At 37.9% G+C, this 25,392-nt stretch overlaps 3 protein-coding genes across 6 annotated transcripts; 2 read left to right on the top strand and 1 right to left on the bottom strand.

Annotated features, from left to right (window-relative positions):
* Positions 1 to 200: 200 nt before the first annotated feature.
* LOC108027795 (ankyrin repeat domain-containing protein 29) lies at positions 201 to 9,262 on the bottom strand. Of its 2 annotated transcripts, none has more exons than XM_050884812.1 (5): positions 9,094 to 9,262; positions 5,645 to 5,991; positions 3,646 to 3,756; positions 1,696 to 1,992; positions 201 to 1,629 (listed from the first exon to the last, which is right to left on the bottom strand). In XM_050884812.1, exons 2-5 carry the CDS (start codon positions 5,654 to 5,656, stop codon positions 1,084 to 1,086), a joined length of 966 nt encoding a protein of 321 aa, XP_050740769.1. In that variant the 5' UTR covers positions 5,657 to 5,991; positions 9,094 to 9,262; the 3' UTR covers positions 201 to 1,083. The 2 variants fall into 2 exon arrangements, with proteins under 2 accessions (XP_050740769.1, XP_016954855.1); XM_017099366.3 differs by lacking the exon at positions 9,094 to 9,262 and adding an exon at positions 7,867 to 7,973.
* Positions 9,263 to 9,676: 414 nt separating this feature from the next.
* Positions 9,677 to 10,380, top strand: LOC108027796 (40S ribosomal protein S21). Its single transcript, XM_050884813.1, has 4 exons — positions 9,677 to 9,838; positions 9,912 to 9,970; positions 10,043 to 10,234; positions 10,300 to 10,380. Exons 2-4 carry the CDS (start codon positions 9,921 to 9,923, stop codon positions 10,307 to 10,309), a joined length of 252 nt encoding a protein of 83 aa, XP_050740770.1. The 5' UTR covers positions 9,677 to 9,838; positions 9,912 to 9,920; the 3' UTR covers positions 10,310 to 10,380.
* A 946-nt stretch (positions 10,381 to 11,326) lies between these two features.
* On the top strand, positions 11,327 to 25,303 carry LOC108027794 (uncharacterized). 3 transcript variants are annotated; one of them, XM_017099363.3, is made up of 7 exons: positions 11,327 to 11,729; positions 14,685 to 14,775; positions 20,655 to 21,104; positions 21,169 to 21,264; positions 22,846 to 23,255; positions 23,331 to 23,747; positions 24,059 to 25,303. In XM_017099363.3, the coding sequence occupies exons 3-7, from the start codon at positions 20,670 to 20,672 to the stop codon at positions 24,387 to 24,389; spliced, it is 1,689 nt and encodes a 562-aa protein (XP_016954852.1). In that variant the 5' UTR covers positions 11,327 to 11,729; positions 14,685 to 14,775; positions 20,655 to 20,669; the 3' UTR covers positions 24,390 to 25,303. The 3 variants fall into 3 exon arrangements, with proteins under 3 accessions (XP_016954852.1, XP_016954851.1, XP_016954850.1); XM_017099362.3 differs by lacking the exon at positions 14,685 to 14,775 and having other exon boundaries at positions 11,328 to 11,729; XM_017099361.3 differs by lacking the exons at positions 11,327 to 11,729; positions 14,685 to 14,775 and adding an exon at positions 17,812 to 18,122.
* The last annotated feature ends 89 nt before the right edge of the window (positions 25,304 to 25,392 follow it).

Here is a 25,392-nt window from a genome sequence, read left to right as displayed (position 1 = left end):
CTAACGAATGTTTGCTTTTGTTTTTTTACTCAGACATTGCTCATACGACCTGTTGCGTATGTTACATTTGTGAATAGTTAGTGAATTGAAAAGCTTTATATCCAAGTTATAAACTCCCAGGTAAGCAAAAGCTCAAAGTACACTTGCCTACAAAAAATAATTTCACATTTCCAATTTTTCCGAAATAAAACTCTTCACAATTCGTGTGTCAATTTATTAAACTTGCAAAATTGTGGACTATACTTAAATTTTTATAAAGTAAGATATTAATTAATTGTCGTATCTAATTTACAGGAAAATAAGCAAAAGACCCTCGAGTGTAACTAATGGCTAATTTAAGGACAAAAAGGCGTTTAAACTTAAAGCACTTGTCAACAATTGCTTAGGGTAGAGTAGGTCTATAAATAGCATTAATTATAATATTAAATATACGTTATATATATGGGTATGTACAGGGGACAGTGTAACATTCTCTTTTCGGGGTCCATGTTAACATTTTTATAGTAATTGTTATAGTTAACGTTATTGTTATTGTTATGTTTAATGTTAAATTCAAAATACAAGCTCCAAGTGGTTTTTAATATGAATGATACGGCTTATCTAATAAATAGTTCGGTTTCCTTGGGGGAGGCCATTAAGTTTAGTTTGGACGTGTTTTTACTAGTGATTTCATTTAATTTGCTTATTTTTTTGTGCGGGATTGAGTGTTTCACTGAGCAATACAAGTTGGGGTTTATTGGCGGTTTAAGCTTTTCAAGGGTGTGATCAACATAACCAGGGTTTCTTAATCACAAAGCTGCATAAAAGTATGCAACAAAATATTTTCACTGCATACTTTTAGACACTCCTTAGAGCGATTTCAAAACTCTAGTGATTTCTGTGGCACACGCAAGTATCTCACTTTTTCACCTAGCTTTCAGTTTCATTATATTCGTTTAATATCTTCTGAACTCCCCTTCGATTGCCCAGTGTGGGGGCTGACACTCTCCTGGCTTGCCTCTTCTCCTAGGCATATGCAAAAAGGCCAAGGAATTGTGCATAAAGGTACTTTGGAGGCGTGGTCTCTCAAAACCTGGTATCCCCTTACGCCGACATCGTCTTGACCGTGGACGGCACCCCGGACGTGACCATTGCCTTGGCGCTGCGCGCCACCATTGTCCGGATCCGTTCCTGGAGATAATCACAGATGGAGGTGTACTTCTGCTGGTGCGCCAACTGGAGGGCCGTCAGACCATCCTGGTTCTTCAGCAGGACATCACTGCCGGCTGCCACCAGCTGTTTGCAGACGGTCATGTGGCCGAACATGGCGGCGGCGTGCAGAGCACTCTCTCCATTGGGCAGCTGGCCAAGATTGGGCCGATACTTGAGCAGCACGGTGATGACGGCGGCGTGACCCTTGTGGGCCGCCTTGAAGAGGGGCGTGGCGCCATCGCAGCGCACCGTGTCCACATTGGCGCCGTTCTGCAGCAGCACCTTGCAGATGTGGTCCTGGCCCATCTGGGCGGCTATCCAAAGGGGCGTGGCGCCGTCTATGCGCTTGATATCGATTTCCGCACCAGCCTGAATCAGCAGAGACAGAACTGTGCGATGGCCATTCTGGGCGGAGATAAACACCGGCGTGGCACGATCCTGAAAGATAAATTCAATATTATTCTATTTATTTTAGAATAATAATGGTATTTTCCAAGTACTCACCCTCATGTGAGCATTAACATTGGCTCCACAGTCCAACAACTCGCGAACGATCTTCACGTGACCTCCTTGGGCGGCCACAAAAAGAGGCGTGCCGCCATCGGCGGAGGGCGTGTCCACGCTGGCACCCGCCTTCATCAGGATCTTGACCACGTCCAGGTGACCGCCTTGGGCGGCGAAAAAAAGGGGCGTGGTGCCCGTGAGACGACGCGAGTTAGGATCGGCGCCCTGATCGAGCAGCTCCATCACGCAGTATGTGTGGCCTCCAGCAGCAGCCAAGATGAGCGGGGTGGTTCCATCCTGGAAATAAGATGAGGAACATAAAAGTTATAATAAGGGTTCCTAACTAATATACTTTAATACTAAAGATAGTTCGTATTTTAATTTCAATACTTGCTTAACGTTAATTTAAATGGAAAGTATAAGAAAAGTATTTCACAGGTATTATGCAGAAAGTGGAAAGTATAGGAATAGGAGATTTATTATGTAAAGGTTTGAAATTAATTATAGGGATATTAAAAAAAAACATTGTTTACTAAAATAAAGATTCTATTACCTTCTTTTAGACTCCTGTATAATTTATTTATGTTGCCTACTTTCAGACTCCTGTATAATTGATTTCTGTTGCCTACTTTCAGACTCCTTTATAATTGATTTTAAAAAGCGTTTCGGTTTTGATATTCTCTTGTAACTGTCAACACACGAAATCGAAAAATTTATAAATATGCAGGCAAAAGAAAATATATTTAAAACAAATTACTAAAAAATATCAAATGATATAAATTCATAAGAACTAAAATATTTATTTTTTTAATATTAAAAATGCCCTTAAATTCAGAAACTGAAAATACTTTTATTTCGCTGTAAATTAAAATCAATTATCAAGCTGTTCACCACAAATCAACAGTTTACCCACGTTTGTTTTAAATGCAAAGCGATAAATGAAAAACCAATTGTTTTAATTGTTTAATTGGCCATCAAATGATTTGAATAGCAAATTGCGATTAGTTTCACCAAGTCAACGCGAAAACGTTTCGTGCGGATTTGCATGCAAGTCTATGGCTCGCACTCGACAAAAACTAAACAGAGGAAAAGCAGAAAGAAAATTAAGGCATATCCCAGAGGGAAAATCGCGCCACAAATTGCAAATCGCTCTCAATGCACTGGGACTGTTTCCAAATGGGGGAGTCACGTAGTGGCCGCCCTATACGCGGACTCTTGCAGACCAGCTGGCACAATAATATAATATAATACCAGGCGCTGGGATGGCACACTGCCCCCGCAGCCCACTTTCCTTTCGTTTGGTCTTGAGTCCATGCTTGGCTGAGCGGCCAGGGAAATTTAATTTCGTTTTTTATACACTAGCAGAGGGTACTAAAAAACTGCTCAAATGTTTGAAATTAACAGCTGGCAGTCTCACTTGTTGAGTGGAATTTATTCACTTGGTTATCCGCCATCAGCCAGTCATTTATTGTAATGAATTGCCATACTCAGAATATTTACAAGCGATAAAGCTGAATCAACTATAGAATAATATGGGTCTACCAATGGTTCTGTCTTAGTTTTGAATATTGAATATTTTATATAGATTTGCTTAACACCAGAGTATTTAAAATTCGTATACATTTTTTAAATCACACCAATTTTGCCTTTGTTTTGGTCGGCTGTACGTTGGCTGCACTTTTCGTCTTCCTTACCAATTGGTGCGTACTTAAATCAGCAAAGACGTGTTAACTGATTTTTACGTGGTTAAACTTTAAACAATCTTTTTATTTTTTTGGCTAAAATTTTGTAATGTTTTACTGACGGCAGTTTCAAGTCGCATGTGTCATGCCTTGACGATTGCATGTTCAAAACTAAGTGCATGGAGTTAAAACGAATTTATATAACCAGTCATATAATCTTAATTAAATGTTTGTCGTTATACTAGGCATTTTTTGTTTCATAACTCACCTCATCTTTGCAATCGACATGGACTTTTCCGCTGTCCAGAACTCGAAGAAGGGCCACCTCGTCCCCTCGCATGGCTGCCATGTGCAGTTGCACATCCGAGGGCGTCTCTTTCTGTGGGCATTGAAAGCAGAATCAAATCAATTATCAAGTTGGCCCTGCAGCAGCTGTCAAAATAAAGAGATATTTGGGGAAGTGCAACCCAATCCCCGGGGCCCCCCCTACTATAGCTTCTCCGCTCGGGGCGCCACGCGGGGAAATTACTTTTCCTGTTTACAGCAATTAGGGTCAGAGCAGTACGGACAAAAAATAGTTGTTTCAAAGCGGATGTAAGACAACATTGAATGCATTTTTTCGAAGTACATCTTAACCCTCAGATGGGCTGGATGAAAAATAATCAAATGAATAAAAAAAGTAGATTTCGGACCCAATAAAAGTTTACTTAGTAAAATTTTAATTGTTTAATAGTTCAATGGCTTAAGTTTCAAACTTTTAAGCCACATGTATACAAACATAAAATTATTTTAAAAAAATAATTGTTCAATCGCTATCATTTCATTATTAAATCATAATAACTAATCCAAGAGTCCAAAAAAAAATTATTATTTCTAAGAAAAATAAAAATGTCATTTTGAATTTCTAAAAAAATGACTGTAAAATGTTTTAAAACAATTTATAAAAACATAAAACTCTCAAAATAAAAACGTTTTGTTGCATACTTTTGGACCCCTTAAAAAATTATTTTAAAACTCAAATAAAATATTAAAATATTTTATTGCATACATTTTTACACCTATATAAATTATTTCAAAACTCTACTAGTTTCTTAAGAAGTTTCAATTAAAATATATATTAAATACATAAATATATAAAATGTATTTAATGAATGCAAACCCCAGTAAACTGTGAACCTTTCAAGGGTTAAGCAACGTATTTCTGTCTCCCAGAAACCTGCACTAACGACGGTCACCCAAGTTGCAGCCCATGACCATTTTTGCAAAAAGGGGAAATGAAATAAATATTTTTTCCAGCTAAATGCGGTTGAAATGTCAACATTGCGTTAATGAAGCGAATTAAGTGGCCCAGATGTGCCCGAGTGTGTGTTTGTGTGTTTCTTGAGCCAGGTAGAAGGAGGCATTGATGAAGTGGTCTGAAGCACCTGTTGAAAGGCAAAGGCAAGTGAAAACCCTCACATGAAAATGACGTGACTCAAGATGCCAGGGAGAAACAATGCAAATGCTGCTGCACTCTGAAGTGACATAATGACAATGAAGACGGTGATGCCATCGTGATAATCACGTTTCTGATGATGACGACCAAGATATTTATATTTATAGGCAGCAAGTAGCGAGTACCAGCCATCAGCAGGTGAGAAACACTTTTAAAGCTTCAGGCATAATCTGGGCATAAAATATGTGATAAGTTGGTATATTGATATATGATATGGGGGTATTAAGAATGATACAAGACGTAGTAAATCTAAGTATTTTTTATTTAAATTCATAATATATAACTAGATTAAATATAGTTGATTTAACGATTTAAAAATTTTAATTTAATATGAATTTATTGTTTTCAATGATTTAAGTAAATTTGAAGAATATATAAAAACAAATATTTACTACCTTGATTTTAATCTATATATTCTTGTATGTTTATTTATATTTAAGTTTTCTATTCCTTTTTATCAGTGAGGGATTCCATTTTCATAAAATACTATTCTTTGTTATTAAGATTTCTTTATTTTCCTGCTGTTACTGAAGTAAGTACTTGTAAAGCTCTTTCTTTTAATGGCTTAGTGCCCTGAGCTATTATATTTAAACGGTGGCTACCTATTACAAAACTCATAAAAAGAAAAATACAGTAAGTTATTTCTAGATTTTATAGGTATTTTCTCCAAGCTGCTTTCCACCACTTGGCATTTGCCATTGAAGAGCCATCAAACTCGATTCGAATGAGTCAATTAAGTGCTATATGGGTCAATACCTGAGCATTTACTCACCTTAAGCGACATGCCTGCGGCTCCAGTCCCTCCTGGCCCCTGGCTTTTCTATTTCGTGGCTCTGCAAGCGATTGCACCTGCTTACAAGCCCGTTTCCATTGACCGATTTTCCCGAACTGTAACGCCGCTGCCCCTTCCACTCCTGCAACTGCGAGTGCAGCAACTTCTGGCCAAGAGCAACAGCAATATGGCAACAAGATCGGCTAGCCAAGTGGCACCAAATCAAATTACAGCGAGACCGGCAGCCGCACCAGCAACATGGGCCAACTTTGGATGCGGCATCATTGTCCAAGTGCAAGTCTAAGTTTAAGTTTAATTCCAGGCGGCCAGTTTCCAAAACTTAAGCACTGCAAATTGAGGGGAAAAAGAGCACAGCCAAAAGGCACGGGCCACATTAAAATTAAGTTGCTGCGGACATAACAGGTTTTCTTTTTGGTTCGCCAAAGCATAGAATTATAATGCTAAAATGGGAGGGAAGAGAAAGAGGTGTTCCTGGGAAAAGGCTGGAAAACCCCAGCTTTGGTGAAAGGCGCGGCTTGGTTTTCGGGGTATCTTAAGAAATGATTAAAATGTTGGAGTATTTTTTACTTATTTAAGACTTTAAACGTTCTTAAAGGAGTTATGTCGAAAGCAAGTCGTGTTTTTTTGGGTAAATTACAAAACTGTTAAAATTTGTTTGGTTTTTTTTATCAAACATTTAAAAGTTTTTTTTTAAGGAAATATATTAAATACAAGCCGTGTTTTAATTCAAAACTTTTCTTTTTAATGGAATCAGTTGTTTTTTTTTGTACTCTACATATTTCCAGTTACTTTTATTCGCCTCTTATTTATTATCCTGCCAAAATCCATTTAATTATTAATCAAGAAATAAATGCATTTTCATTGGGAACGATAGCGGTGGCAGCGTGACTTTAAAAACGAAAATAATATTCAAGTAAAGTAAAATAATATATCAAGTTTTTTTGTACGCAAAGAAAATCTTTGGAGTTCTCTTTTAATAAAAGGTAATTTTTTCTTATAAGTATAGGCTTTCTGTAACTTTATGCACATCATGCGATTTCCCCTGTTGCAATAGCAAAACAATTATACTTTTTTTGCATGCTGTAATTTTTCTGTTGTTAATAGGAACTCCCCCTGCAAATTGACAGGCGGCCTCTTAGATGAGGCCTGACTTGGCTCAATCAACACGCAACAAGCCAGCAGTCAAAGTGAAGCATTTTCTTTTTCTCTTTTTATAGGCTTTTACTTTGTTGTACATTGCTTTATTAATTGCATTTCATGCAGTCGCATTTTTTTCTTCTTGCCTTTTTTTATGAGCATCATGGTGATGTTTCCCTTTTGCCTTTCAACTTTTGACCTAGAAAGTGCTTTAGTTTTTCGGGCTTTCCCCACGGGGCTCTTCTCCACCATCTTCTTGGCAGGCACGCAATGTGTGCTTCTGACATCATGAGTTCAAAGTTTTCTTAATTGCCCTTTTCATATATTTTTTTTGGATTGGGTTTCCATCTGTATTATATCTCAAAGATGCTCTGAATAAAATTGCCCTTAAAAGCATCTTATGTGGCTATAACCGGTCTTCTTAAATCAGTCTAATTATAATTCCCCAAATATATTTGGTCAGCTAGCTTCATTAAAAATACCACGGGAAATGGATATTACTTAAGAGGTATTTTACTTATAAGGTATGTAAGTTTAAATACTGATAAGCCAGCCCACTGATATGATGTCTACTATAAACGCGAATAGCTAAGATAATTTCTATGCTTCAGGGTTATATCAGCTGATAAGATTATTTTGACAACCACTTGTTATGTACTTAAATTCACAAATGATCAATAGATTTTAAAAACTAGTCATTATGAGCACTGGTGGACCATAAATCGAGTGACTTTCGGTTAATTCACTATATTTTTTTCAACAACTATTGAACTTCATTATAAGCAATTATAAAAGATATATGGGTAGGTATATAATTTTACCAGCTCAATAATAGTTTCACTTTCAATTCGTTTCATTTACTTTTTAGCCGCTTTATTATGGTCTCGGGATTTTTGCTGTATTGTGTAGCTTATAAATAGCCACTCACGTTATCATGTTCTCATTTCATTTTATCTTTCTGCTCTCGCCTGAACTTTGCTACGAGCAAATATATTATGCAAAAATTTCATAACTTGCAACAACAAAAGGTCAACTAGCAACCCGACTACTTGTGAATATCTCACCTCAAGAAGTTTCAGTCCCAAGCACACAGAAACACAACTAACTAACCAAAAGTCACGCCGCTTGGGATTTTTAAAATCAACCGACGCGAAGTGGACCGATTGCGTTCAAAGTTGGCGAGCAACTGAGAAAGCCAAATTCAAAAGCGAATGGGAGAGCCGCGGCTTTTTCTTCTTTTTACCCTGTAATCGCGGTCTATATGGACTGACTGAAATTATGGCTAAGTTATAGCACTTTGATTAACATGTTCAGCCAAATTTATTTTATTTTTTACGTTTTCGGCTGTATTTTGCAAAGCCATTACTTGATTTTTAACGCTGTAACCACTACAGGATTAAAATAGTTTATAAATATGTTATAAGTTATATCGCGTTTTAAATAAGACTAAAGAAGTTGAGAGAAATAACTTTTTTAATGGTCGCCAAATGTTTTTATTTAAACTTTTAATAACTATAGACAAAAACTATTCAAAAGGTGCTTAAATGTGCACCGTAAGTATTTTTTCGCAGCATTTTTTTAGGCACCCGAATATAAAATTTTCTTAATGTTTTCCAATTTTTTCTAGTAAAAAACAGATTTCAATATTTACTATAAACGTAGGATGAAGAGTCTCATCCAAAAATTGGAATGGAGTCGCACTGAACATCAAAATACCAAATATTTAAGGAAAAGGGAATTGTTAAAAAGTGTTTGAAGGTTTTGAAATACTTATAAATATAATATAAAAAAAAAATTATTTATTATTGAAAAAAATGTTATATATTTTTAGTCCAAAAATTAATGGTTAGTGTTAGTAGTCCAAACCAATATTAATTATGCTCAAAAAAGGGGTATTCAAAAGGCGATCTTTATTTCCACAATACTCAAAAAGAGAGAGAAAAAGATCGCCCTGTGGCAAGTGCAATATACAAGCTACTAGCAGACGTGCCTGACCCCAGGCGCCGCGTTGAAAGTTCATTGAATATCCGACGCCTATAAATAGGCAACGTGGACTGTAAATTCCGAGACATGGCGCGCATTAAGCCGCGATGAAAACAATACCGCCCAGCCTAACTCCCACCCACACTCACTCACACGCGAAAGGGCCATAAAAGTGGCGGAGCCAACGGAATCCGCTTCCCATTGACGAAAATCGCTGCTGACATCGAGCGAGGTCAAAGGAAGCCCCCGCTAAAAGGCCCAACCAGCACAAGCGGTAACGAAACGACTTTCGCAAAATCAATACTCACCTGCTGAATAAGTAAATCCGCGATTAAGGAGCTTACAAATAATATATAAGCGCGCACTGATGGGAGACATTTGCTGGATGCACCTATAAATATGCAGTAGAATTTTCCCGACGCGAAATTTGTAGCCTTCTTTCAGGCCTTCGACAGTGTGACCAGTCACTGAGTGTCAAAAATTGTATCCCTGTTTGCCAAATACCAGAGGTAGGTATTTTCCATTCCTGTTTGGAGATAAACATAAAAAAAATAAAATATTAAGTATAATTTTATTCATTCTTATCTTGCGATTAAAAATGCTTAGGTGTACATTCGCCATTTCTCTTTAACTTTGACGGCTCTTACAGATATTAATTTTACCAATCGCAGTCATCTTATTACAGAATTAATTTTTATTAATTTATTCCTAGTCTCCAAATAGTAGTTTATGAACTGGATAATAGTGAAAAGTATCAACAAAATAAGTTTTATTACGCTTTGAAGTACAACTAAAACTTTTGTAATTTACATATATCAACATTTTGTAAGCCCCTAAAAGGCTATAGATGAACATTTTAAATGCTTAAAGTAAAAAATACCAAACACTTAAAATAAACAATAAGAAGTGGTCACCCCAGAAAGTAGTTCGTAAAACTTCCGCCAGAGGGCGGCACGCGCAGCGCAGCCAACTTCACGTCCAGCTGTCATTTCTTTCTCTTTTTCGCCTCCACCGACGAGTTGCGGTCGCTAGATTTGTAAATTTCTACAAAAAGTGAGTTAATCACCGCTACCCCTCCTTTAAGATTGATAACTAACAAGCTAATTGTTTTCCCCCCACTCCGCAGCCCAATAAAATGGAGAACGACGCCGGTGAGAATGTTGATCTGTACGTGCCCCGCAAGTGGTAAGTGAAACACGTGTTCCCCGCGCATTTTGGAGGCCGGATTACTGACCCACCGATTCCCTTCCCCCGCAGCTCGGCCTCCAACAGGATCATCCACGCCAAGGACCACGCCTCCGTGCAGCTGAGCATCGTGGATGTGGACCCCGAGACCGGTCGCCAGACCGACGGCTCCAAGACCTACGCCATCTGCGGCGAGATCCGTCGCATGGGCGAGTCCGACGACTGCATCGTGCGTCTGGCCAAGAAGGACGGCCTCATTACCAAGTGAGTTTGTTTGAATCTCAATCGATTCACTGGACACTAAATTATCCTCCTCCTTACCATTGCAGGAACTTCTAAATATGTGTCGAGCCCATAACTAGATCTTGATTTGGTAATAAAGCGAATTCCCTTTGTAATTTAACGTAAAACGTTTGCAACTGTGTTCATTTACTTCTTGGCATAAGCAATGGATGATCAAAGTGTGTATTTCAGTGGACAGGTTTATAAACATGATTAATTACATGTTCTGCAATGGCAAATAATTAACGCCAGTCCACTTAAAGGAAAGGATTAATATTCAAACGTGGTAAATTTAGGTCGCCAATTTAAATCACCTAAACAATGCACCAACATCCGGCAGAGTACTTTAATGATAAGTTTTATATTCCAACTATCCAGTTTTCCCTTAAGGAAAACAGCGTTTGGAAAGTTAGGATATGTTGAAATATAAACCTTATCCACAAGCCCCCGCTTGAATGCGTTGGGGTTACATTTTGTGAGATTCCCTAGTAACATATGGATAAGGTTTATATTTCAACATGGGGTTACAGTTTGTGATACTAGGGAGTATCACAACATGGAACCCCAAGACATTCAAGCGAGGGAATACGAATAAACATTGTTTTTAAAAGAAAACTAGGATATATTTTAGAATTTAATATCTTCAGGGATTAAAGTTTACAATGCTTAGGTAGCTTAACAAGAGCTTGGATTGGATTCAATCAAGCTGTTAGTCCCAGGTATTCCTAAAAGAGGAAAGCTTATTTTGCATTTTTGAATAAAACTATATCGAAGACCCACCAAAATTTAAATTATGCTTAATGTAGTGCACGGACATTTGGCAAAATTTAGAATAATTTTTTCTTTTTTTAAATCAGAAAATTATGTTTTCATAATTAAAACGTTTTATAAAGAAAGGCCAATGAATATGGGCAAAATTATAATATATATATTTTATCTAAACTAACATTTTAAATTTTTCGCTACTCAGTATGACCGTACAACGAAAGCCAAGGATTTCCAGCGAATCTTCGAGACAGCGATTGCTATCGATAGTCACTCTACTTCTACACCACCCCTAGTTTCCTAGCACGGTCACACTGCAAGTCAGAACTCGAGTGATTTTCATCGCGTCGCGAGTCGAAAAAAGATATATTTAATAAATCTCGCGAGGCATAATAAACATTTCGCCATCCTTGGGGGCAAAAGTGACAGTGCTGCTGTAGTTGTAGTAGTTTAGGGCACAATCAGTGGGGGGTGGTACCAAAACAAACGGAAAAAAGTGAAGGAAGCCAATTGGAAACGAGAACTGCGCGTCCTCAAAAGGACGGATGTGACAAGAGAAGAACAACAAAGCGCAAACAAACCGTGAGGCAACTTCCCGAATTACATATATTTATGTAATGCAATAGGAGAACCCTTGCCACACCGGAGCCCCAGCCACTCGGACAGTATTCAGCAGACTCTTTACCTTTTATATTTCCGCAAACAGTATATGGTGAGTGGTGGCCGTCCTTATCAGGTGTTATATATGTATCCAGCCAAACAAAGCATAATAATCCCCTTATGTGGACGAGTTTTCAATTCTTGCACTGTCGCGTGCTGGTTTTCTGACTCACTAACGAGCGATTCCAGGTGCACAGACCCCAAACTGAATCACTGATATAAACAAGGCGTACAAACTGGTGGGGGGGCAAACTATTATGTTTATGCTGCATAAAAAAGTACTTAAAGTTTAAACACCCTTTCGTGCTCTACAGTAATAGTTATAATTCCAAGTATTTTTTAGGTATAGTAGTGTAATTGTTTTTGGGTTTGGTTTTTTAATAAATATATTTTTTTAATATTACATTATTATATCATTGTACTGTGGTATTTTGAAAAAATAATCTCCTAAAAATATTCATTTAAATTGCCCTTCCCTAGACCCATTTCGTCATCGAGAACCTCATTGTAATATCATTGCCAAAATGAATGTTCCCCCTGCCAAATTCAAACTTTACAGCCGCCCATAATATATAATAAACCTTGACATTTAAGGTGCGCTTTCCCTTCTAACACTCGCCCCTTTTCCTTTCTCCCATTCGTTCCACTGTGCGCCACCCACTTTTCCGCCCAGTGCACTTGCACCTAAATTGCACCCAATTTGCACTCAGCGCGCGCCTCTCCCGCTCCTTCCTCTCTCCGCTGTGCCGCGCCATTCGCCATTAGTAACGGCTTTCAGCGAACATCCAAACGCACAAACATATCCACACAAATACACACCCAAGCCCACGTCCATTCACTTAAATTTGTGCTTGTATTTGTTTTTGTCTTTGCGCTTTCGTTTGTTGTTGTTGTTCTGCCATATGATTTTTTATCATTTTTAGCCGCAAAGAAACAGAAAAACAGAAAAAAGACAACCTGAAATTATCTAGGTGTCCGCAAACAAATGAATATCTTCTGTCTATTTGCTTGCACCCAAGTGTTCCCAAAGGTTGATTGGCGGGTACAGGGAACCCTTGATTTCAATGACAAACGGTCATCAAATGACGACGTCTTTATGGGTGCGAATTAAAGCCCTATGTTCTAGATACGAAACGAGCTGATAAACGCTGAACCGTAAACCTCAAGGAATTTGCACCGAAGTTATAGGGAGTCAGAGCCAAAGTTACGATAAGCTTGACAGAATAACGATAAACTGAAATATATTGTTTTAATATTTTAAATATCTTATTTATAAGTCTTACTCACTTTTTTTATAAAATATTTATGTTCTTGGTCATTGATTCCATAATCTTCTAACTTTCCATTGGTGTATAAAGTATTGCAAAAAAATTAGTTTGTGTGAAAAACCCAAATTTCTCTTTATCTTAATTTTAGGACCTTACTCATTTATGTAATCACTTTTGTTTATTGTTTTAATTTGTGTTTAAAACAATAAATTAATGATAATAATAATTAAAAAGTATATTTACCAAATGGTTGGGAGTTGAGTAAAATGTTTTTTAAAGCCTCCTCCCTACTTTTTCAAGCTCATTCCTCAAAAATCGTTCCACCCACATTATATTCAAATTTAATATTCCGTTTCTTTGCCTTGGAACATTAACAAATATGATAGGGATACTATATAAAAAGTACGTATTCCTAGTACTTTTAAAAAAATATTGTTCAATGATAAAATTAGACAGATACCACTGTGTCTCCCTGCGAGATCGTCGTGTCTTTGCACTTTCCCAATCGACACACGCAACGCTAAAGCATTTCGTTTAAAAGTGATTCAATCAGTGTAATTGATCGCCCTGTGCAGATGTACTCATGTGTGCCATTCAAGTAGTACGTACCTATACGTATATCAATTTTTTTTGTTTACTCTTAAGATTTGTCTGCAACGCTCGCAATTTTCCCAGGTCAGTGCTTAAGTTCAATTTCTGCATACTTCTTGCCACATCCATTTAATTCGTTTACATTGACTACTCGGTCTGCCGTCCCAAGTTCCGATGGCACGCGCTAAAATACCACCCCTGAGTTGGAAAGGAGAAATAATGTAGGCAAGTCCCAGGAGAATATGAAATGCAAATGTAGTCAGACAATTGTGTATTCCGTATAATATTACGCATTGGGCTTGGGGTGGGAAGTGCCTAGGAGACACGACGGAATGGGAATTAGTTAGAATTTGGTTTTGTATATTGACTCTTCCCAAGGATTTTGACTTCGTGACCCAAAGAAACTACGTTTTATGATTTAAAAGTTCTGATTGAAGAACCTCCTCTTTGAGGGTGTTAGAAAATATACGATTACACCTTTAAAATTGAGAAGTCCCAAAGAATTACTCCAAACTCAATTTTCACTGCATACTTTTAGACACCTTCATAAATTTTAGTATTATTTTGGTATTTTCAGTATTAAAATTAACTAGTTTGTAAGCAATAAATAATTTGTGTTTTTTCTTTAAACCTTTTGGCCCAAACCAACTATATTTTCATCGGTATCTTGCCTGCCCCGTTTCTCCGTCTCTTGCTTTAAGAGACCTTGTGGGTGACTTACGCATAACTTGACTTAAAAGTTCTGATTGAAGAACCTCCTCTTTGAAGGTGTTAGAAAGTATATAATTACACGTTTAAAATTGAGAAGTCACAAAGAATTACTCCAAAACTCAATTTTCACTGCATACTTTTGGACACCTTCATAAATTTTAGTATTATTTTGGTAATTTCAGTATTAAAATTAACTAGTTTTTAAGCAATAAATAATTTGTGTTTTTTCTTTAAACCTTTTGGCCCCAGACCAACTATATTTTCATCGGTATCTTGTCTGCCCCGTTTCTCCGTCTCTCGCTTTATGAGACCTTGTGAGTGACTTACTCTTGTTTTATTTTCCGATGGCTCAGCTTCTGGTCTCATGGTTTAAATATTCATTAGTGACACACATTTAGCAATCGAGTATATGGCTAACATCAGCGCTTCTCTTTCAGCATACGCTTAGCACAACTTAGTGGGTCAAAGTTTGCACTCAAATTCAGCCCCTTAATAGGCTTCCAGTCGTAGCCCCCAAATGGATACTCTGTGAGTACTTTAGCAAAAGGTGTTTGAATAGTTCCAAAAGCATGACCAGTTCTTTGTTTATTACGTAACCTGCATGGAAATCTTGTTTTATAGTAGTTTCCCCGCTGATTTATTATGGCTGTGAATAAACAATTATAAATCTTGATGCGAAATCGATTTAGCTAAAATATTTATCTGTAGACCGGTAATGACGACGTCAATCCTTTGGACTTGCGTATTGTCTGATATAATGGTGCAATTACGAAAAATGTGAATGCATTAAAAATTCATTGGTAACAGTGAGTTATTCATATTTTTATAAAGGAATTGGTTTTCTATTATTCTTGACCTACGTAGGTGAAATTTCGTCATAATGCGCCAAACAGATAAAGTAAATTTTTATTTTTGAAAAAGACAATCCATTTTTTTTTCTATTGCTAATTACTAGGCGAACAACTTCTGCGATAAGGAATCGACTTCAGGGGGTTTTACGTATCAATGAGGTCTAAATAGTGGACTATCTGTGGTCTTCATTACCAAGCATTATCAATACCTACCACAAAAAAAAAATTAACCAAAAAAATGTACTTTAAACAGTAAAGAAAATATACATAATATTTAGAAAGTTACGCAAAAATTAATGCGTATTGTATAGAATTTGTTATTTGTCATTTCTGGATAAGATATAAAGCTCAATTGTTTACTTACAATTGATTGTAAGTGGCGCGTGGCGCTGCAAATGAATCACCTTACAAATAGATCAAACTTAATTGTGATTTACACGTGAGTCACACCCTTTATAACAAAAAACAAATAGTTACTCATACTTTTTAAGGTGCTAAGAACAAAAAACTCCCTTAGGAAAATTCTCAGGAAAAAGGGATTTCTAAACACAAATTCCAAACTGATTAGTTTGGTAAACTACAAAATTAAACTGGCCTTAAACCTGTTGTTTGCGGGTTATTTTTTATTTAATATTCAACAAGAAAGAATAACATATAAAATATATAAGCTGATATACGCACAAGTCAATTATCATGGGTTATCTCAAGTCTCAAATTGGTCTTAATCAAAAGTAATTATTCTGTCTCACTAATCGTGCGGGAAAGCTTTCCAAACAATTACAGATGAAAAATATTGCAAAATATTCATTCATTTTTTAACAGCTTCAATTAGCAAGCCAAGAGTTTAAGACTTTGTGAGATATAATGCCTTCGAGACCACAAATTTTCTCTAGGATTATATCTGTTTTTCCTTTAATGAACCCTAATGACAGCTAAATAGAAATTAATTGACTTATATACGCCAAAGTAGAAAACTTTTGGACGCATTTGCCGGCGTCACATGGCAGTTAATTTAATTTTAATTTGAAGGTCGTGAGTTTCCCATTCAAGTGGGCTTGTCCGAGCATTCTTCGGTTATTTGATCAATTTATTATCAATCAATTCACTCACCTAGACCCCAACACGTAGGCTGCACAAAAAGAATTCGATTCTTGTATTCCATAGCTTGGTTTTTCATATCTTTAGGAACTAACCGCTCCTTGTTACTCACCAAATTACACCCCAAAAACTTTCCCTTTGTGTAAACTCGCCCTTACAGGAAAATAAGTATAATTTTTCTTTCAACGTTTTCAGGCATTTACCATAATTTCGTTGATGGGCGTATCAAAGCACGCCACATCTAGAATATACATTTTGTACTTTATACTCACGGCGACTTTCTAGACTCAGCAATTAGTTGTTTATTTAATATTCTGTGTCGGGAGAATCACTTATAAGTATATACCTCTGGGCACCTTTGAGCGCGTAATCAAATTAAAATTACCATGCATTATTTGAGACACAATTATGGAGACAGGCGAGGAGGTTGCATAGCGTGCAGTCCAAAGATATGGACTACAAAGTGGGCTAGCCAACATCACAGAGGACAAAGAAACCAGGGGGAAGTACTTTCTTATGTGTGCGGTGTATCGTGACGTGATCAACATTATGTGTTTGCGTTGTCAGTACGTGTAAATAAAAAACACAGGCAAACCCACAACTCTGTTAAGCGTTCGTTCAACCAAGAGCCCTGAGCTTGGGCACTTCATCTACATCCCAATGGGGCTCTCTGGCCAGAGAGCTACCTAGATCTGGAAAACCAGTTGATTATAACTCAGCTGCGGGCGTCGAAAACTAGTTTTAATGATTGAGTTTTTTTCTACAAAAATAAAACTTGCTTAGGTGTGCAGCGGAGTAACACTTTTGATTAGGCGGCATGGGGAGGTTGATAAGTCAGTGAGTAGAAGAAATATAAAATAGATGAAAGAAATCGAATATCACACTTTCAAGTTATGGCAAAACAAATAAAATCGTTAGGAAACAAGAAAACAAAATGTTATTGCATACTTTTAGACACCTTTATAGGTTTCCTCAATATCTTTAGAATTTTACAATTTTTATAGCAACAGTAGACCTATTTTTTTGTTATTGAGTACATTTAAAATTATATTGCTTATAAACAAGGTATATTTTTATATAATCTATTATCATAATAGCAAATTGGTTTGTACTTGAAGTAAAAATATATTTGTTTACAACAAATTATTTCCATTCTATACGAAATCTCGAAAAGCTGCTTTATTCTCATCTCTTAAAATATAATATATGTTTTCCTGCATTCATATATATTTTGTACTGATAAAGGCATTATGCAATGAATGTATTATTTTGCAAGGCATTCTTAATTACTCAAAAGTGCTCGACCGTTAGGCCCCGCGTCAAATTGAATTTATTTAAATTTCCAGAAACTTTTTGGGATAAAAAATGGCGAGAATTTGCCTGTTTGTTTATGGATACATTTATTAAGCCAAAGCGGACGGGTTGCCGACTCGTGATGGAAATTAATTGCCGAGTTGCTGTTGGGTTAATAAAAAGTACGAGTACGCGCAGCACTCGAAGAAGTGCCTCAATAGCCACTCAACACTTTGAGTGGAAGAGACTGAGATACAGATATACTCGTTGAGTCAGAAATATATAAACTCACAACCAGGGAGGATCGGCTGTAAATACATTTACTCGCTTCAGTCTGAAAACTTTGCCACTCGGGCGCTGATCGTTGGCAGAGCGTTCCGGAAACTAACTAATAATCACACATGGTGCACCACTGGCAGTCAAGCAACTCATAAATATATCGCCACATACCGCGCTTTGTGTACTTTCGTGCTATTTTTGTTACAAATCCGAACGAGGGAAGATAGTGCTGCTATAAAAAAAACCATCTAATGGATACGTCCGTCACGCACTTGCAGTTTCTGGTTTCCTATAATCATCTGTGCAACAAATGAAACCGAAAGCGAAGCGCAGAAAATTAAATTTATTACAATGGTGGGTGCCCACAGTCTGGCCCACTCAGCGTTTCCGCTCTAATAAGATGCCCTTTGACCTAAGCATTATACATTTTATTTCCCATCGTAATCCTAAATATTAGATTCGAATCTTGGCATTAGGGGAAAAAGTGAAACAACGCAGTTAAAGCTATGACTCAGTAATGGAGGATTTCTATGGAAAACAATCAAAATGTATATGATATCGATAAAGATTCTTATCGAGGAATCCCTATAAACCTAAAGCAATCACTTCTCCCCATGTCTTCTTGAACTAGAGTGGTTTCTAGTAATTCAATCAAGAAAACAACGTTACATAATCAATTTAACTTGGTTATCAAGTAAAACACATGCACTTTATATTACAAGGTTTTTTAAATATGTAAAAACCCCTAATAGATTAAGTTTTTTAGATCCTGAAATGGCTTTTTATAGAGATCTTGGATAAATTGTTATTTTTTGGGTGCGAAAGCTTTGGGTTTCATATACATTTTTCTCGCTCAGTTAGCTTTGTCTTTGACTTTTGGCTGGCTTTATCTTATCGCCACTTTGTCGCCGTCGAATCTGTTGTCAGCAAAAGCTAAACTAACACAGTCGACTAAAATGGAAAACATCCAAACGGCGTGCAAATGCATAACCTTAACACCTTATTTATGGCTTGTGAGCCGGCTTAATTTATTATTTGTTTTTGGACTAAAATGGATTTTCAAATATGGCAAACTTTAAGTTATGAAGACGTATGTGTCTACTAGGGTTGGGTTTCCGGCATTATAGGAATATAAAGTGGACCTTAAATTGATTTGTATTTTCACTTTAACATGTATTTCGAAAGATGCCATTAATCATGGCCGGTCAAGAAAGTTTAGATTCTGAGATTTGAAATATCTCTAAAAATAAATCTAATTTATGGACTCAGTAAACAGTGTAAAACCTTTTGTTTACGGACCATTTTTTAAATGGCTATAAACAATGTTTGACCTAATGTGGAGCAATTAAAAGAAGGAAGCTTTTTCTAAGAAAAGTTCTTATCAACGATAGTTATGATCGGGCGAGCAATTAATAGCTGTGACGGAAACAACGACCCCATAACCATTAAACGCAAATGTAGCAATTAGCAAAAAATGGTTGTTAAGCAATCCAATGTATTTAATATACCATTTAATGTGCAAGTATTCTCGCTTGAGTGCCTGCCCCACTGTATGGCTATACATCATTGGATATACATCAGCAGGAACATTTCAATTGGTTAATGTAGAACGACAGCTCAATGGAAGTGCAGCTTGTAGCCTGTCCCAGTGCTGTATTGGTTTTGTTTTTATTTTCGAAATTGTGGGTGTCAAGTTGCTGGCAGGCATTATTATCGATGCCCCAGTCTCTTGCCATTCGTGAAGTCCATGTGTGCCTTTTGATTGATGGGCGGCTGGGCTGGCTTAGAAGCGTTGCTGGCATAATAACGCCAAATGCCCATGGGCTCAGTTTTGCCATTTACCTCCTGCCATACTCCTTCGTATTCCATCAGCACCCCAGGGCGATGTCACTTGTTTGTTTGTACTTAGTAGGGTTGGGGTCTATCGTGTAAAAATATTTATTTATATAAGAAAGCATTTACCAAATAAGTATTCTTATAAATATTTGGGTATAGCCGAGAATGCCTTTGCAAACCACCAGATGACACTCAAGCAGACGCGTTTAAAGAAAACTCTACTTTCCTTTTTTTTATATACAAGAATTATCGATTCTAAGGACTATATTATTCTTTTTTTTTTCATTTCCAACATGATAAAGTCGGGAATGTCTTTACAAATCAGCCTATTTTGAGCTCTCAAGATAAAACTCAAGAATATGCGCTTTTAAAAAAACAGATTATTGCTTTCTTTAAGTTCTCAACGTGATATATTCCAAAATGTTATTGAAAATCATCCTTTTAAGATACTCACAATATAAAACTCAGGAATTCGCGTTTTTAAAATAACATACTTTTGATTTTTTGGAATCCCTACATTATTAAATTATTCTTATAATTGTTATACCCATTACTCGCGGAGTAAAAGAGTATGCTTGATTAAAAGTAAGTAGAAGGAAGCCTTTTCGACCCCATAAAGTGTAAAACAGATTTCCTGTAAGCATATCTGCATCCCTCTCGCACTCCTTTTAGCTGAGTATCTAATGGTCGATGAAATCGTCTATAGCGTTTTTTTTCTTATTATTTTTATGTAGAACTGAAGCCAGTAGTTACTCTACATTTAACATACATTTTCTTGTGCATGCTTTTAAGCATTCCTTTTGATATTATGGCTGTATTGAGTACCCCTGGTGCCACCATTGGCCTGGGTCGGCTGTGCAAACATTTGCATTTGCTTTTAGAGCGAGCAGGCCAGACACCAAATTCAATGTTTATTTAAATGACACCCTTTGGCTCCGTGCCACGGCTGGGTACCTCGTTTTGTTTGCTATTTATTGGTTTATCCAGCCTGCCCATCGATTTGCACAGCCTTGATGTATTAATTAAGATCTTTATTCCCTCCACTTGCAGTTGATTTAATATAGGATGCTGCCCAGCCTGGACACCTTAATGCGTTGCTCGAAGCGGGTACTGCAATCGCCGCTGGAGGCGGCTGCCAGCCAAATGCGCAACGGGCGCAGCAAGTCGGCTGCCGGGGGCATCTATGGCCCTTTCACGCCCGACAACGATCTCAGCTGCTCGGGACGGGGTGATTGCGTCAACAACACCTGCGTCTGCGACATTCGCTATGCGGGCAACGAGTGCGACATCTTCAATCTGCCCTACTACGCCGGCATCTCCACCGTCTTCTATGTGGTGGCCCTCGTCTCGGTCATCCAGCTGCTCATCTGCATCGTGGCGGAGTACCAGCGGCTTAAGCAGCCCTCCATCCTCCGCGCCTGTCGCATCACCACCCAGAAACTGCTCTACTTCATGGTCTTTGTGGCGGCCTCCTTGCGTGGGGCCTACTTCACCACTCCCGTGAGTAATCCTCTGAAATCCCTGGCACTTTCAATTTAATCCCGTACAATTGCTCGCCTTTCAGTTGGAAATGCAGCCACAATGGGCCGTGACCCTGATGTCCGCCTACTATCCCTTGCTCATGACCTGCGCCTCGCTGATTGTCTGCATGTGGGCCGAGGTGAGTCGACAATGGGAGTGATTCGATAATGGAAACAGGATTGTTGGTTAGAGGTCTGGAAGGGGAAGATCCCAAGAAACTGGGAACGCTCAATATAAGTTTTATAGAGTTGAATGTGGAGCCTGTGCGATTTAAAGATGGAAAGGAGATGCATGGAAGGAGATATCATTGAGATAGTTCTTTACAAATGAATATGGAACCTGCCATCATTTTATAAAAAAAACCGTATAGGGAATGAGAATCAAAACTTAGTATGACAGTTGTAGTCCGATTAGATAGTAAACTTGTAAGCTTTACTAGGCTTACAAATATTTATATTATAAAACTTTTTTCTGGGTATCTGTATATTGACACACTTTAACAATGAGAATAATTTAGTCAAGGAAAGATAAAGGTTAATTATAAGTCTGAAACAGGAAAATCCCTTGAATCTCAGAACGTCAATGATAGTTCTTAATAGTTTTTCTTTAAAAACAATTGATGAGAAAGTGAAATAGGTATTCATATGATTGATAGTTGTTTACAAATGAACATGGAAGCTGCTTTATTTTTGAAAACTTTATAAATAATGGAATTGTAGAGAATTATTTATTAATGTTACATATGCAAGGTTTAGTAATTAGAGGTTTTTTTCCTCCCTTTATATAGCAAACTTGCAAGCATTACTGGGCATCAAAATATTCCTTTCAAAATCTAATTATCGAAAGAGGTTAGTTATAGGTCAGAACTAGGAAAACACATTGAAACTTAAAACTGGCATAATTGTATGATCTTTAAAAACAATCAAATTGATAAAAACCAGTTAATGACAGCTACAGACTATGACAGCTGTAACATAGTAATCTTCTCTGTCCGATTAGATAGTAAACTTGTAAGCTTTACTACGTATCTATAAATAGTTCCTTTACAGAACTTTTTGTAATCCTTTTACCAAGTAAACCGTCCAAGCTACATTGAATATGTGCTGTTATGATTAAAATAAAAGGAAGTAGGATAACGGATTTATTTTATGTACTCCCAGTTTCACTGGTAAAAACGTATTATAATATATGTAGATAACGTATCTCTGTTGGCAAATTTAATAAATTTCTCTGATAAGTTTGAGCCAGGGTAATATTTCTAGTCACGAGTCCACCCCTAAGTTGACTAACTAATCAGCTTCAAAATGGCGTTCGGACAGCCTGACGTAGCTATATTTGATTGCACCCGAACTTTGAGAACCCCGAGAACCCCGAGAACTCGGAGAACCGGGAGGTGCTCATATGAATGGCTCTGTTATCGAGCAAATAATGGCACTAAAGTGCGTCCACTTGTACTTGCCATATAAACAATCGTATCTAACGAATGCGCGATAACAGAGTCGAGTGTAATTGTACCCGAAACCCGAGCCAATTTCATTGTTTTTCGCGGAAGGTATCTTGGGGCCTACCCTGCCAATAGGCCAGCACAATTAATTAAGTTTCGCGTCGAGTGCTCCGTACACCAGCACTTGATATGGAACAAAAACTGTGGGTGAGACTCTCGGGTGAGACTCTCTCAACTACTGTTGTTCATTCGCATTTGTTCTGTTCACCTTTGCAGATCTTTCACCTGCGAGACATCCGCTGGGAAAAGTCGCAGTTCCTGTCGAAGAGCTTCCTGGGCTTCGTGGCCTTCAACTTCTTCCTGTACAGCCTCTTTGGCATAGAGGTCTTCAATTCGTTGATCAACTCCGAGCGTCGCGATTACGCCCACATCTTCAACGGATGCTATGCAGTATTACTCCTGATCGTGGTGGTCTTTTTCCTCATCTACGGCGTGGAGGTGTTCTTCAAGCTGCGCGGCGGCTTCGTCTACGACCAGACGGGCAAGATCCTGGGTCCCAGCGAGGCCATTGTGAACGCCTCGCAGTTGCATCAGTCGCGATTCGGACTGCTAAGCCAGGCCGTAATGCTCATTGTGATTGTGGGCTTTCTCACCTCCGAAACTTTGGGCGACTTCTGGAAGGCCAAGTGAGTATAGACTTGTAATTTAAATGGCAGCTGTTGTTATGACTGAAAGCTTTTCATTTTCCCACTCTACCAAAGGGTACCTGTTAACTCGCGCAACTGGCATGACATCATTTTCCGCATTGCCGAGATCGGAGTGGCCCTGTGGTTTCCCTGCTGCCTCTGGAACTCGATGGCTCCCGAACAGCTCTGGATCTTGAATCCTCGCAAGCTTCTGTCGCGCCAAATCGATCCGTCGATACCGACGCTAAATGCCGACACCAACAAGTTGTCGCCCGAGGAGGGCCAGTCGTTTTTGACCAAGAAGGACTGCTGGATATGCTACGACTCCGACAAGCCGGAGCCCCTCATCCAGCCGTGTCGCTGCACCGGCGATGTGAGCTCGGTGCACCACGAGTGCCTCAAGCGCTGGCTGGTCGAGAGCTGCAGCAACTCGGAGGCCCAGTTGTCCTGCAAGGTCTGCGGACATCCCTACGAGATCGAGAAGTCCAAGAAGTAAGTGCAAAGTAAAATAGGTCAAGGTTCTTTTTTTTAGCATTCCAGAAGCATTCTTTGAGTTATTACTGATAAAAAGGCTGTTAAGACTTGGTTAACAGCCAAATTAATTTACCACAAAGATAAGGTTTAGTGGTACTCGAATAAAATGCTTGTAAAAACTCAAAGTAATGGTCCGGTTATTAATAAAAAGTAGTTGACATCTATGTCATTGAAAATAATTAAATCAATAGATTATTAAAAGTATATAGTTTTACTCTACTTCAATACAACCATTTAACAGATTACTTATCTACTGCTCTCTCTTCCAGACTCGAATGGGACAAGGGCTTCACCATCCAGCATTGGTCCAAAACGGTCATTTTGATCACCCTGATGTGCGTGACTGGCGCAACAGCCTGGGTGGTCATCCAGATGTACCTCGATCCACTGGTGCGAGTGATGACCGTGGGCATCGCCGTCCTCATTGGCTACGTGTGCGTCAAGTGCCTGGGCGAGAACACCGTGGTGGCCTATCAGCGGGCCAAGGTCAGCTCGATCAACATCGTGACCAGTTCTGAGATGGAGAAGCTGCACACCATTTGCGAAGAGGTCAGCGCCAGCACCTCGGCAGCAGCTGCCCGGACCGGAGCGGCCTCCTAAGATGCTAGGAGCAGGGACATTTTCTCCAGGAAAAACACACATCACCCAACAAACACACATCAGCTGAACTTTCAGACATTACAACTTACTTACCTAGTTTAGCATGCGTTTTGCACAGGTTTTGCTCAATGCTCAATTATTAGTTTAACACACATCACACACGGGGCGGGTTCTAGAACCCGCCTTCCTATCCTCAACTGTGTACATAGGTTTAACACTGTAGTGAGTAGCGAAGAACGTTTCGATTAGCGAGTCAATTTTGTCTCTCAAATTATCATGCAGATTTCCAAAAGCGAATTGTATTAAAAGAAGCCAAATATTATGTAGTGTAAGTGTAGGTCACTCAGTATCAATTGCAAAGCCGAAACAGAAACGAGAACACCCTGAGATTATGATAATGAACGCGTTGCCAAGTAGCCTGAAGAGCGAGGAAGCTAAGCAGAGATAAAGCTTCGATGCGCCAGTGAATCAGCCCATATGCTGATCTATAGTTTGTAGTTCTTCTTTTTTATTTAAAACTAATTTATGAAAGCATTTTTTGATTTCCTCCATTTCATTTTCGGTTTCATCGATGGATGCAAACATAAAATCAAGCGAAACACGAGTACTTGGCGAATATTAAATTAAGCAAATGTTTTTACTTTGTATTCGATTGGAATAAGTTTATTAATTCTTAAGTTAACCCTTAAAAAGCCTATTTATGAAATAAGTTACTCCCACATATACATACACGCGTACATATATAATATATATATATTTAAATTTTATTGTAGTTGCTACACAAAAATTTGTCAAAGCAAAGAAAAACAAAACGAACCACAAAAAAAGGAAAATCCAACGTATAATTTAAGTTACCATAACATTTTTGTGATAAAACAAACAAATAAAATACAATTTGTAAAACATAAATAAAATTGTTTTTTACTTTGGTATAAAATTAATTGGGAAAAGAAATAAATCTTGAAAAAAATATTTATTTTATTAAAATAGTGAATTAGAAATG

The sequence above is a fragment of the Drosophila biarmipes genome, chromosome 2L, assembly GCF_025231255.1.
Source record: "Drosophila biarmipes strain raj3 chromosome 2L, RU_DBia_V1.1, whole genome shotgun sequence".
NCBI classification, from domain to species: domain Eukaryota; kingdom Metazoa; phylum Arthropoda; class Insecta; order Diptera; family Drosophilidae; genus Drosophila; species Drosophila biarmipes.
This window is presented reverse-complemented; position numbering and strand designations above follow the sequence as displayed.